This window comes from Sorex araneus, chromosome 5 (assembly GCF_027595985.1).
Source record: "Sorex araneus isolate mSorAra2 chromosome 5, mSorAra2.pri, whole genome shotgun sequence".
Lineage (NCBI taxonomy): Eukaryota > Metazoa > Chordata > Mammalia > Eulipotyphla > Soricidae > Sorex > Sorex araneus.
Genome location: NC_073306.1, coordinates 194490933 through 194506167, shown reverse-complemented (window position 1 = coordinate 194506167; position 15235 = coordinate 194490933). Strand labels below are relative to the sequence as shown.

Here is a 15235-nt window from a genome sequence, read left to right as displayed (position 1 = left end):
TAATCAATCTTTTATTTGTTTCCTTTTATTTTTTCCAGGGGTTAGTTCTTAAAACAACTCAGAAAAACGGCTAACATTGAGGGCAGTATTCAAATACAAATAAAGTGATTTATATTTGAATAGGAAGCATTGGATTAATCTAACATATATAATAAGACATATTATATGCCTATATTTCAAAATAGTTACCACTATGTTTGTAAAATACATACATAGTGGTCCTTCCATCATCCTTTTGGAATGAATGTGATGAGACTATTTAAGAGTCCATCTCAGTGACTCCCAGATGTATAATACAGTATTAACTGTGGTCACCAGTTATCATGAGCTTAATAATCTTATAATGGGAGGATTGTACCTTTGAAAACCATCACTTGTCTGCTGTATTCCAATCCCAATGTCAGTTCCTAAAAACTACTTATTTACTCTCTTCTATTATTAGTTTAGTTTTTAAATCATGCACACAAACATAGCTTACAATGGCAATGAGACGTGGAGTGTGTGCGTGGGGAATAAGGTGCTGAGACAAGGTGAAAGGGGACCCGTGGGACAATATTGTAGGAAAATGGAGACTTGGGAGAGTGGGGACGGGATGAGGGTTTGTGGTGTTAGAATGTTGTAGACTTGAAACCCTATCAGTGACAGTATCATAAAATTGTAAATCACCATGGCTATGTCTCTGAAAGAATACACACAAAAGTAATACCATCCAGGGTTTTCTGCTTTGTTTACTTTTCTGATTTATCTAAATTAGCATAATTCCCTGTTGAACCACCTTCATAAAATGACAGTATTTTTTTATGGCTGAAAATTATTACAAACAACACAATGTCTTTTGTTGTGGTGGTGGTTATATGATTTTATTTGTTCATATATTTCTTTTTATGTCAAAACTCATCTTTTTGGACACTTTTAGTTTATATTATTTTAGTTTATATTATTAAACATTTATTTATTAATTAAATAATTGTGTGATACACAGTTACAAAGTTGTTCATGATTGGTTTCAGTCATATAATGTTCTAACACCTGTCTCTGTCTCTTGACCAGTGTACATTTCCCACCACTGATGGTCCCCGGTTTCCCTCCTCCATTCTATGGCAGATGACAGACACTTTCTCTCTCTCTCTCTCTCTCTCTCTCTCTCTCTCTCTCTCTCTCTCTCTCTCTATCCCTCCCTCTCTCTCTTTCTCACTCTCTCGTTTTGGGCATTATTATTTGCAATACAGATACTGAAAGATTATCAGGTATATTCATTTATATTTAGGTAGCACTGTAGCACTGACCTCCCATTGTTCACCGATTTGCTTGAGCAGGCACCAGTAACGTCTCTGTTATGAGACTTGTTTTATTGCTTTTGGCATATCAAATACACCATGGGTAGCTTGCCAGGCTCTGCCATACATGCTGGTGGGATACTCCCAGTAGCTTTCCAGAGAGCCTGGCAATAGGAATGCAGGAGTTTAGAAAGAGCAAGAGAGAGGGAGAGAGGGAGGGAGGGTGAGACACTGGAATGGAGGGAGGGAAGGAAGGAAGGAGAGGGAGAGAGGGAATGGGAGAGAAGGAAAGAAAGAGAGAGAGGAGAAGGGGGGAGAGACAGAGACAGAGACAGAGAGGCAGAAGTGAAAGGCCCAAAAGATGAATCAAAATATCTATCACCTTTTTAGTAATTTCAGAGGAACTAAGATAGAATGAGATTTGGATTTGGCCACTCACTGCCAATAAAAAAATATCCACCTTTAAATTTCTCTGTGAATTTAACTCAAGGCGAATTATAGTCCAATAGACAAATTCATGAGAAAATAGTGACAGTGAATTTTTCATGACAAAAAGGTAGGGAAGAATTCTTAGCCCACTAACAAACTATCTATCCAAGGATCAGAGGGAAAGTATAAAGTTAAGAAACTTTCCTTGTGTGTGGCCAAGCCAGATTTGAACCCTGGCACATAAGTTCCCCTGAGCACTTCCAGGAGTGGTATCTGAGCAGAGAGTAGTGCTAAATCTACTAAATACTTGATTTTATCAGACATTTTCCAAATGTTTAACACCTTTTGTCATATTCGGTAGGGTGAAGTAACTCAATTACCCAGAATTACATTTATTCTTCACACTAATTTAGAAAAGAATTGATTATAAAATTAACATAAGATAGGTGAATTGGGTTAGTATTATAAAAGGTACATGGAAAATTCCAATGTCTTAACAACTGCTATATTCTGGATAAGTTTACATTCTCTAAATGGTTATCAACTTAACCAGTTAAACCAAATTTTCCTGAAAGCACCAAATGCATATTCATTCACTAATTCATTTCCACGCATATACACCTACATACTACACAATCTGCATGTAGATATGAAAAAATATCCAGAATGCCCAAGCCCCTCATTTCCTTAGTATACCATCTGAAGTTCCAAAGCTGAGAAAATAAGCAAAAATATATATTTATAGTCATAAATGAAAGGGGAAAATGAACATAGTTTGAATAGCATGAATGAGCTAGGATTTTTTTTTTGAGTGTGTGTGGGAGGGGTTCTATGGGGAGCCCTTTTTGTGGGGATGGGTTAGCAGGACAAGTTGAGCTACAGCCTATTGTGTTCATGCCTTACTCCTGATTATATGCTCAGGATCACTCATGGAGTTGCTCAGGGGACAAATCTCAGTGTTAGGAATTGAACTTGGGTTGACTATATGCCAAGTAACACCTTACCCATTTACCATCTCTCTTGCCCAGAACTGGGTCGTGCACTCAGGAATTACTCCTAGCGGTGCTCGGGGGATGCTGGGAATCGAGCCTGGGTCAGCCATGTGCAAGGCAAATACCCTACCTGCTGTGCTATCACCTCAGTCCCAAGATAGATATTTTTGTCTCTATTTTAAACTGAAGAAAATTCAGACTTGAAATGGTTAGCCACTTTACTAAAGGTAGAATCCAGATTGGAAACCAGCTTGGGTGATCTGTACAAGTTGTGGCCTCTCAAACCAACACATATTGTTGAGGGAATGAATCTATCCTCTTGGGTTGATGATTGTCACCTCTCTATGTAGCTGTGTGTAATAATTGCATATGCTCTATTTTTATCATTTTTTTATTCTAATGGGAAAGGCATCATAACAATTCTAGGTAGAAGGACTTAAAAGAAATAATGAGATGATAAATCAAAATTAGATATGCTGTAGTTCAACAGTTCAATCACCACACTAGTTAATACAGTGATATTATATATTTATCCTCAGGGATGATGTCATATCTTAGAGCTATTCTTTATGAATGCAACTATCCAGTTGACTTGGTAACATCAGTTTTATTCTTATTCTTGTACAGATTACCCAATCACATTATACTTGAAAAAAATACAATTTTAAGATAGCATTTATTCATGATTTTATTATTCTATGATTTAAAGCATTAGCACTATTTGTAAGTAAAAAAAATAAGAAAAGCAAAGTTTTTTTATATTTCAAAAATTTTATATTTGCAATTAAGAAAGCTAGTAGCCTAAAGTGATATCCAAGGCACCATCACATCTTTTCCCCTGAAAAACAAGATGGAAGAAAAGTAAAATATCACATTTTCATGGCATTAAAGAGTTTTGTCTAAAGCTTACTATTATTTTGTAAATTGCACAATAAAGAAATTGAAAGCTTCATTTTTGTGGGCATTGATGTGATATAGAGTTAAGGTCAGGCTGTACTGAAATCATTTTTCGTGTTTCTGACCGAACAATTTGAATTGGCTTACATAGTACAACACATCTCATTATAGCAACATTTTTGTAAAGAGGTCCTAATAATTCTAGTCATTTTTTGATATATGTATCATCCGAATAATGCTGAGTATCATTTTCACAGAAGGAAAAACTGGAAAAGACTCATAGGCAGCAGGGAGGAGATTGTAAATTTTTTTAAATTTAGTTCATTCTAGTACATGTTTTATTTCAGAATAAAAGTCTAGTTCTTGGTGCCATTCCAATATGCTCATCTGTAAAATACCCACTAGCATCAAAATTAATGAATCCACTAAAATACTCATTGTTATTTTGATAGAAGGGTCATTAAATTTAAAATTTTCATTAATTTTTGTATTATTTGAGACTTTATTTCATTCCAACTAATGTAGATAATGTAGATAATGTATTGGCATCGCTCCAATAATATTTGCAAAGTGAGACATTAGTTTGAAAAAGTTAAGTCTATGTATTATATCTGTAGAACTGACTATATGTTGTGTTTGTAGAATAATGTTAATATATATATCATATTTACTATTTTGTTATTCAGAAATAATAAAGTTAGAGCACAGGCTAATATGATTCTCAAAAATTTAATTTGATTTTTTTTCAATGCTAACATCTTATTAGCTTTGTAGAGATTATAAGCAACTAAAATTTTTCCATTCTTATGACTTCTTCCTTAGTTCCACTGTCAGTCCTTTTTCTCTTTTAATTTAGGATGTACCATGGTTCTTTATACCTGTCTTTTGGCAAATACCTACCCCAAACTCTGAATTGTTAGGGTAACATCTTATGGTTCCTTTGGACTATCAATCTTGGCCTAGTAAGAAAATGAAATTTATAAGAAACTCTTATTAAATAAAAATAATCATAATGATTCAGTAGTTGTCAACATATGTTGGCCTCCTTACTCAGAGTTACAGCCATAGATTCTACTGTTACCTCTCACGCTTTCCATGATTAAATTTAAAAAATTAAGAACTGGTTTTATGCTTTATTTTTTCTGTTAGCCATTTTTTAATGTATAAGGAATCTTTGATTACTCTACCTTCTCTTCCATGAGTTCTGGGGTAATAGTTGGGTCTATGACAGGAGCAAAAAAATTTGTTGTGCTCGGTTTTGGTGAAGTTGAAGGAATGGCAATTCCTGCACTGGCATGCTTAAAGTCTATCATTTCGTTTTGAAAGTATGGCATCACTCCTCCTGCTGGCTATAGAGATGAGAAAGAAAACAAAGTAGTAACAGGTTCAAGAAGGTCAAAATTAAGAAGAACATTGAGCAACAGGCTTAATATGCAAAGTGAAGAATTTAAGAAGTCAAGATCACATTGTATTTTCTCGAGTGTAATCTATTCTTCATAATATTTATGAATATATCCTAGCGAATATGGATGCCTAAATGTCTTATTCTAAATGATCTCACCTTAGAGAGCGTTTGGTTTATTGAGGCATACAAATACCTAATAGCTAGTGGATGGTTGCATTGGTTAAATCCTGACTACCAAAGACTACAGTGGAAGAAGTAATAATTTGATGTGATCACAGTAAAGTTTTTAGTAAAATGAACAATAACGCATGGATCTTGAAATGATAATTTGCACATCCGGTAGGTAGCACAGTACGGTGAGGAGTCTTACCACTGCTGCAGTTTCAGGAATTGTGACTATCACTGGGTCAAATGCAATCTGTTGCTGTCCTCCGGGGGCCACCTGAATCGTTGGAAAGGTTTAGAAAATCCACATTAAAAATCTATAACGTATGCTCCTTTGTATCTCAGGTACAAAACATATTCCATCTTCTTTATTTTTTCCCCTTTTGTTTGTTTGGTCAGCACCACTCCCGACAATGCTCAGGGCTTACTCCTGGATCTGAGCTCATGATCACTCCCGGCTATGTGGGGGATCAAACTGGGGTCCGCTGCCTGCAGGACAAATGCCTTAATCCTGTATTATCTCTCTGGCCCCTCCTAATTCTTTAGTTTCTTAAAATAAAAGTAATTTAGAGATGGGAGAAATTTCTAAATGAGCTGAATACATGCTTTGCTTGGGAGATCCAGCTTTGATCCCAACACCACATGGTCACTTAGTCACCAGCAGAAGGGACTCTGGCGATAGCCTCAGGCACCATCAGCTGTAACCCAGCTTCTTTATTTACCACCAAAATAATTTATATTTGAGAAAAAGAAAATCTACTGACATCAGGAAAGTGAACGAATGCTGCAGGTTAGCTCCGTGTTGTGAGGATTTTGCTTGTTATTCTCCATGAGGCCTTAACACTCTCTTCTTGAACGGTCATTTTTGCTTTTGTTTTTGTTTTTTTGTTTTCTTTGTTTGTTTGGGATCACATCTAGAGGTGCTTAGGGCTTACTCCTCCATCTGCACTGAGAGATCACTCCTAGAATGCTCCGGGGAACTGTAAGGGGTGCTGGGAACATGCATAAATAAGGCAAGAGCCCTGCACAGTGTACTGTCTCTCCAGCACCAGCAGCAACAAACAGACAGCAGTGGTTTTAAACACGCTTACACCTGTGGACAGGTTAAAATAGGAGATATATTTTCATAAACTTTCAAGGAAGGAAATCACCCATCATTATTTAGAATAAAAATCTTTCTCTGTGTTATATAATAGTGATGGGCTGGAGCGATAGTCTTGCATGTGGTGGATCCGAATTCTTCCATCCCTCTCAGAGAGCCCTGCAAGCTACCGAGAGTATCCTGCCCACATGGCAGAGCCTGGCAAGCTATCTGTGATGTATTCGATATGTCAAAAACAGTAACAACAAGTCTCACAATGGAGACGTTACTGGTGCCCGCTTGAGCAAATCGATGAACAATAGGACGACAGTGCTACAGTGCATATAAGAGTGATAATATATCTATATATTATATAATAGTACAGTCGCATGATTCAAGCATACCATGTGTCAAAGCCTTTATAGTGAAGTGTCTGTTCACCAGCAATAGAAAACCACTGATATAGAGCAAAATTATAAGAAGGTATCTAACAAAATGCCTGTTGAGCATACTGAGAGTAACAATAACAAGAAGGAAAAACATTGAGAGTAACAAAATACATTGAGAGTAAGAAAAACAAATGACACAAACAAGTACAAGAGTAATGTTGTCCAGAACAAGGTCTAATCTACAAAAGTACCAGGTTTACTTATACCTTAGCTCATGTGAGGGCTTATGCTTCTTTACCCATCCTATCCATTGCCTTCCCCACTGTTTTTAACCTTACATAAGAACCACTAAATCACCCAATCTAGGAAACCCACTGCCAATTCCTCAGACTGCTCTATCCAGAGTAAATTGTCGTCACTATCAGAACTCTCCTCACATTCATCTGACGCAAACCCAGGTCCTGTGAGAAGTCTTCAGTACTTTTCCTATTAAGTTCCTACTCTTTCCAGTGGTGCTTAACAAAGGTTGTGATCTGATGGGTTTGGGCTGCCTGAAGGACATTTGCTGATTTAACAGTATAAGTCACATAGTTTCATGATTACAATTTTATTTATTTTTTGGAACAAAAAGTCTTCATTTACTTACAGGTTCTGCTAATTGTGGAATGTATCCAATTTGAGTATAGATTGGCATCTGTGAAATTGAAAAATTTATTAGTTTTGATCTTTTCATGTTTTGTGATAAACATTTACTTAAAATTGCATGTTTTATATAATACTAAATTATTTTCAACGTTTGTGTGTTTATTGCTTAGACGCTTGCACATTTAAAGTTTAAATGTCTATTATTGTTAAATAATCAAGCATCACTTTAATACCATATGATTTCTAGATTAAGATGACTTCTTTCTCTTTAAATTAATACTATTTGATTTGAATTGCTATGCCAGTGATTTTAACATAACTTTAACATTTTTTTATTTTGGTTAAGTAAATTCTAAAGTAACGATTCAACTATTATTTAAATTCTACATTAAATGTGTTATAGTTATGTGAAGTCACTTAAATTTACATGAGAAGTCTGAAAAAGTACTGCAATTTCACAAATTTAATCCAGTGTTATCTAATTGTATATTATATAGTGATCAGAGGTAAATTTAATATTAGTACCTATTTATATTTTAATTTTTAAAAACAATATTCACATGTGTATGTGCCTAAAGGGAGGCTAATAGATTTTTACTAACTAGAGTTTATTTTTCAAGATGACTAATATTTTGACCCCTGACTTAATTATTTTACAATCCGGTTTTAAAGCATTTTCAAGATTATTTATGAACGAACCACAGATACAGAATCATTATGAATAAGCATGATTTTCTTTTATATTCATCAGTTTAAGCCATAAGGTATTTAAGGATTCTTATATTTTTATTAATTTATAATTAATTTATAGTAAAAGTGATACAAAATGTGTTTGGATGCTCTTTTTTCTGCAAATATGTTTCAACCTGCATTCCTTAATTTTTGTCATTGAGTTTTAAATTTTATTTGAGGCAGAGTGTGTGATTTACAATCCTATTAAATAGTAATTTTTATGCATACTGTGTTCCAAAACCACACCCTCCACCCAAGTATCTGCTTTCCTCCACCGATTTTTCTCTTAGGTTTACCTAGTCAGATTACAATCAAAGACTGCAATACCTGCTCTTCATATTGTTGTTGTCCTGTTGGTGCAGGTGATTGGGTGGCAGTTTGTTCCCAGGGTAGGAACATGTAAATTGGATAGTACTGAAGCATCTATTTGTAAACAGAAAAAAATATATATATATGTATATATGTATACACATATATATAATAGGTTTTTTTATTTGAATGTCAAGAATTAAAATATTAGCTCAATATATAAATGATTATGTTCTTTTAATATTAATATAGCAGAATACAAAAGAAAGCAAAATTTTTAATTTGATTCAAATAGCTAATAAACGTTTTGGAATAGTTGGATGTTGCAGAACAAACAAAAATAAAGCCACCTGCAAATTCACTATCACATTATTAAGTGTTTGTTTTTATGTCTGTATAAGTTTATGCATATATATATAAATTTTGGGAAAGAAAGAAGTGCATCCTTGTTATTTTTTTCATACTTAAAAAAGAAACTATTATTATTCATAATCATTAGCACTCAGAACTAAGACCATGGCTTGCGAACTATACTTGTGCAGTCTAATTTTAACTAAAAACAAAAGTCATTACTGAGCATTTCAAAAGCTAATCATATTGTCTACTTATAAAGTTTTAATCATTAGGTATTAGTAGAGTCCGAAGGATTTATAATTTTCAAAAGCAGTCATCAGAGATTCTCATACAAAGCCAGGGAGGAAAACCACCAGCTTTATGATTAAAAGAAGAGTAAAGAATTATTTTCCAACATAGTTATCCACTTTTTTTAGTATAGGCAATGTAAATTATTGAACATTGGTTCCTGGATCTGTAAAATAAATGAATTCCACTTTTGTTGTGTCCAGTTCTCTGAATACTTGTGACTTTGAATGAGATAACGTCTGGAAGTTAGTTTTGTTTTGCAATGCAGTGGGTGTGGAACAATCTTCCATAGTTATGATTATAGTAGGCTCAAGTGGTGTATCTTTTTATGAAATGACCAATTCTCTGTTGACACATAATGTAATTTATCTGTATTCATAGTTTTTGAGCTAAGTATTGTCAAGGTGACAAGATAAGAGAAGCTGGAGGTGTTTTGATATAGATTCCATAAATGTCTAATAGAAGGGACAAGTGTTCAGATTCTTTTCTATGCCACATCATATTTTGTCAGTCAACTCATCTTTATCTGAAACAAGATTTCATGGACAAAGTCAGCTCACTGTATTTCTTGAGTTTCTCCAAAGGCCAACATTTCAGATGTGAGAGGACACGAGCTTCTCTGCTCACAACTGTGTAATTCTCTTGAAATTCCTTTTTAGCCAACTTTTCTTCAGAGCTATTAAGTGAACCTAATACTACCAAATCAGCAAGTATTCATATAGCAATAACTATTGATGTTGTTTGGGATTTTACTGTACTTCCACATGAATCAGGCTACAAATTTAAAAGAAATCATTGAAGGAAAGTGTATGTAGCCATCTTTTTTTTATAAAGCAGCAGCATTCTGTTCATTTACCTGTGTTTGCTCTTGAGGCATTTTGAAAGGGAATATATAGGGCAAAACCTGTCAAAAAAGGAAACACATAAAAGTTATACCTTATTTATATATTTCAAACTTGTGACTTTAAGACAAGTTTGAAAATTTATCCTTATCTCTATCCAAGCCATGTAAATGTAGGTTTTATTAACAGACTTTCTTATACATCACTAATGGTATAAATGGTCATTGTTTTTCTTTCATTAATATAAAATTCCCTTAAAGATATGCGCTAATTCTTTAAGTTTTTGTGTATGTTATCCTGAATAGTTCATTTGAATTGCATTTTTTCCTTGGTATTTGATCTCAGAAAGAATAAGGAAGTATTGTCTGTAATTCTAGGGAAAGAATTTTTACTCAGTAATTCCTCTTTCATTTCAAAGCTGATTCATATTCCTTCTCACATTCAAAGTGAATTATCTCTCTTTAAGCTAACAGGAAAGAAAGAAGAAAGGCTTACGTGATTAGGGTTTTGTTGGTTCTGAGATGGTTTTTGAGGCTGTGACAACTCCGGCTGACCCATCTTGGTTCCTCGGGAATTTCCTGCCTGTCCTGGTGAAGGTACCTGATTTGGGAATGGTTTAAGAAATCGTTCGAGATTTGTTACTGAGAATGGAGAGAGGCTTGGATTTTGAGTCTGCTGCTGCTGTTGGGGAACCCCAGAGAAAGAAGGAATCCATGAATTAAATGGGCCCTGGAAAGACACAAACAAAAAGAAGCGTTTCTGTTATGCATGGATACTAAAATCATACTTTAAAAAGGTGGGAGGTGGGTGGGAGGGGAAAACAGTTCTCAAAAAGAATGCTTCTCAAAAAGAAGAACTTGCAATCAAGCAAGAGAGAGAACAACTCAAGAATCATTCTTGAGAAAGAAGGGGAAAAAGCAGTTTCTATAATGTCTGCATTATAATTTAAAAGATGACATTTTTGGTATATGAGAAGCTACGCAAATTCACAAATACGCAAATTCACAAATACTCCTAAAGGTCATGAGAAGTATTGCATAAAATGAGGTGGTTAAAAGAGCACATTTTTTTTAAGTTGACAAATTGGTTTTAAATGCTCTCTTCTTTTAAAAAAAATTTTTCATTGTTTTTGGGGCAACATCCAGGGGTGCACTGAGGATACTCCTAATTCAGAGTTTGGAGGTCATTCCTCGTGCTTCTTGGGACCATGTGATGCTAGAGATAGAACTCCAGCATGCAAAGCAAAAGCTCAGCTCATGGAATCATTTCTCAAGTCTTATTGATTGACTGATTGATTTATAAGACACATGCAGTTACCAGCATGTGACTTTCTACAAAATAATTCATTCTACTATTTCATAGATAACTGAATTGATGCTTGACAAATACCAGATATTTTACAAAGAAATGTAAAGCTTATTTTGCCTTATTCTTAAAATAAATGGTAACTATAAATTCATAATTTTAAATATAGGTATTTCATAAAACGGATTAGGAAGAATTTATTTTCATGAGAAGTACACCAGAAAAAGTTTTTAAAATAATGATTGGTGCACATTTACCTGAAATTGTAGTGGCAGAAGTTGACCATTATTAAGATTCAGAAGTAACTAGAAAGGAAAGAGAGCATGAAAACAGATTATTACACATAGTAAAAGTATTAAGAACAGTGTTTACTACAACATAGCTCAGGTCAGAAATGACTAATTACCATTCCTGTTAAAGGTGAGATAATTTCTCACCAAGATTATAATAAATCACAGTGATTCAAGGCCAGGATTTAACTACCTCTTTCCTGCTATGTACGTGTTTGTGCAATCTTAGCAAATTCCAGTGGTTCAGTGGTTTGGTCATTTTATACTCTAACTCCTATTTATACCTCTATCAGGTGATTTTAGAACAAAAAGATAAAAAATATTGCCTCTGCCTTTGAAGAACTTGCAATCAAGCAAGAATACATAATATTCTAGAAGTAATTTGATATAAAATAAAGGAATGAAGATTGGGAATGCATTTGAATGTAAAACTTAGGCAATACAATGCATATAAATCAAGGGGCAGGTTTTTACTATCCTTCCCAATGAATTTTTCCATTAAAAAATATACATTTCTCTAATTATTTAAACTAACCTCATGGCTGTGACTTGCAGATAGTAGGCGCTGTGGAATAAGCTAAAACACAAAACAAAAACCAGAAATGGTAAAAATAATGATATTTTTCAAGTTTTCTATAAAAGAGCAGTTATACCAAGCCATCACTTACCGGTGCTGGCATTGTGGCTCCCAGGAGTCCAAGAAAAATTATAATTTTCATTTTCAGATGAACTTTCTAGGAGACAAATTGCCAAATTTACCTTATCAACTTTTTAGATAAACGTCATAACAATTTTTTGTTATTGCTCAATCAGGGAAGTGGATGGGTGAACTACTATACTGCTTACATATTAAAGGATCTGCTGGAAAAACTCATTTCTAATGCTTAGGGTAGCTTTTTTAAAATCCATTTCTTTTTGGTCCCTTTAACCTGACCAAAGTATTTTTTGCTGGCATATGATGTAATCAAATGAATTAATGACGAAAATGTCTTTATTTCTTTCAGGTATGCTTTGAAACCTGACATGCACAAAAGCCTGTAGAGTAGCACTGGCAGTCTAACCCATGGAGCTGCCTTATTTTGTTCTTAAAATTATGAAAAAAAAACAAAGATTTCAAATCTTACCTCACACTTTTGCTTAGGAAGAGAAAATCTAAACCCAGCAAGATCTGTGCTCTTTATATCCTTCAGCTCTGCACCTTTGAACTTCTCTTAAATTTTAAAACCCATCTCTGGAAAAGAAGGACCAATCATTTTTCAAAAGGATCAGTGAATCAGTGGATTTCAGACAATGGCTTAGCTAATAACCCCTTTCCTAATCATCTAGGTGGTAGATGGATACCAACATATTTAGTAATGTCATTAAATTATCACCTGAGCAAAGTTTCCTTGTGACCATTACTATCTTATGTCTTGGTAATGACTAACTGCTCTAGAATATTTTCATTCTGCTTATTTTATTATGGAGTATTTATCATGACTACTCCAACAGACTAACTTTTAAAAACTTTAATAAATTATAGAATTAAATGTTGATATGTTTCAAAATAAAATATGGAACTATTGGGCAGAAGGCAATAGTTTAAAACACAAAAATGAAAAACAGGGACAATTAAGACTCTGTTCTTCAAAGGTAAACTGAGCAAAAGTGAGCTAGCTTGGTTTCGGCTTAATCTTAAAAGTATTAAGCATCTCTCTATCTTTAAGATACATTTCTGAACAAATGTGCTAATTTCTATTTATTTTTCAGAACTTATCTCCTCATTTGATCAGTTATGTTATTTGTATACACAATTTAATAAATATGAACCAGGGAGGCATATATTTTAAGTACACCACTGTTATATTTTAAGTAACAGTGGTGAGTAAATACTTGTGTTTTTAATATTCTCTTTTCAAAAACTTAATTTTAACATTCCAAGCACAATTTCTTGTTCCTATGCATTTATTGATATTTAGAATTTCTTCTTAAAATGAGTTATTCTTTTTTTTCATTGTTGTTAATGCTGTCCTACTCTAATAGAAGACCAAGATTGTAATTATATGATAATGTGATACATTATATGATAATGTATTATTGATTTATGACAATTGTAAAACAATTCTTAGACTAATATAATATTGAACAACACAACTCGTATAAGTTTTGCCATGGAGGAAAATAAAGTTATTGCTTTTGAATTAATTTGTCTTAAATTATTTCGGGTGGAACAATCTTAGAACTTGCATGAATCAATACTAAAATTATCATGCTATTTGTTGTCTAGATCTTCCCTGCCTTTCCCTCAAAAAATTCAGGCAAAAATAATTTAGATAATAAAAAAAGGATTTTTACCTAACTAAAGCAAAGAATTTACTGCTAGGATCTTACACCTTTATATGAGTGCTGGGGATCAAACTCAGCTTGGCCACTTGCAAGTCAATTTTTACCCACCATACTATCACTCCAGCCTGGAAGAAAGGTTATTTAGGCATAAAGGGAATAATAAGGGGGTATGTGATTCTCAACCTGAGATAGCCATCAAGGTTTCAGCCGCAAAAATAAAACTCTGAGAGATATTTTATAAAGATTTCATCACAAATTTTCAAATGTTATTTCTTATCAGTCATCTCTGAATCACTTCAGAGAAGTGATCTCTGATCACTTCAGAGAAGGGGTTACTTCTGAGAAACTTTCTAATGTCTAACTTGTTTGTCTTGGTATTTATCTGTTGAATTGAAAATGTTCTCTCTGGAGAAGGGAACACCAAGTAGAGGATGTTGGGAGGACCCATTCAGGTTGGAAGATGTGAACTGAAAGTAGACTCTAGACTGAGCATGAAGGCCACTCAATACATCTATTGCAAACTACAACACCCAAAAGGAGAGATAAGAAAAGTGAATGCCCTGACACAGAGGCAGGGTGGGGTGGTGGGGAATGGGGTGGGGGTGGTGGGAGGGATACTGGGATCATTGGTGTAGGAGAATGGGCACTTGTGGAGGGATGGGTAAACTATCACTGTATGAGTGAAATGCAAACACAAAAGTTCATAAGTTTGTACATCACAGTGATTCTCTAAAAAAAATTTAAAAAAAGAGGATAAGGAAAAAAGTACTAAAAAAAGAAAATATTCTCTCTGGGTTTTAGACATAATATAGAACCCCAACAAACTTCTCATATTGAATATTAATACATATTTTAGAAAATAGATGTAAGTTAACAGCAGTATTTTACATATTGAGTATGAAATGGTTAAACTAAAAATTCTATGACATTACATATAGAGTTTATAGTGAAAGATTGTTGCCATTTTTGGTTGATAATGCCAGAGCAAAACTTTTGTAACCAAGTTTTAGAGAGATATATAGCAGAGATATTGCTAGCAAATTGGTGTCAGGAAAATCTAGGGTAAATAGCAGTTTGATTTACAATACTGCATGATCTCACTTTTCTGTGATATATAAAACATCATGACAAGTGAATGCAAAGCATCAAATACTAAAATACAGAAATCCAGAACCTCGCGGCCGCTATTGTGGCCACACCACCTCATATCCCTTCATTCTCAGCAATGGGAAACAAATTATCAAATGCTTCCTTTCCAGCAGGTCTGACTCTGGGGGGAGGAAACTCCAAACAATAATAGTGAATTTTTTTGTTTGTATGTAATCAAAGTAAAGAGAAAGTCAAGTGAAATTTTTCAGCTACACAGGTGTGGTGGGGGGTTGGGGGGCGGGGGAGGGGGGGAGGTTTACCGTGGTTCTTGGTGGTGGAATATGTGCACTGGTGAAGGGATGGGTGTTCGAGCATTATGTTACTGAGACTTAAGCCTGAAAGCTTTCTAACTTTCCACATG

At 34.2% G+C, this 15235-nt stretch overlaps 1 protein-coding gene across 1 annotated transcript; it reads right to left on the bottom strand.

The window, feature by feature from the left end:
* Positions 1–3491: 3491 nt before the first annotated feature.
* On the bottom strand, positions 3492–12119 carry ODAM (odontogenic, ameloblast associated). Its single transcript, XM_055140012.1, has 9 exons — positions 12069–12119; positions 11936–11977; positions 11368–11415; positions 10301–10534; positions 9820–9867; positions 8340–8435; positions 5371–5442; positions 4783–4944; positions 3492–3536 (listed from the first exon to the last, which is right to left on the bottom strand). Exons 1-9 carry the CDS (start codon positions 12117–12119, stop codon positions 3492–3494), a joined length of 798 nt encoding a protein of 265 aa, XP_054995987.1.
* Positions 12120–15235: the final 3116 nt, after the last annotated feature.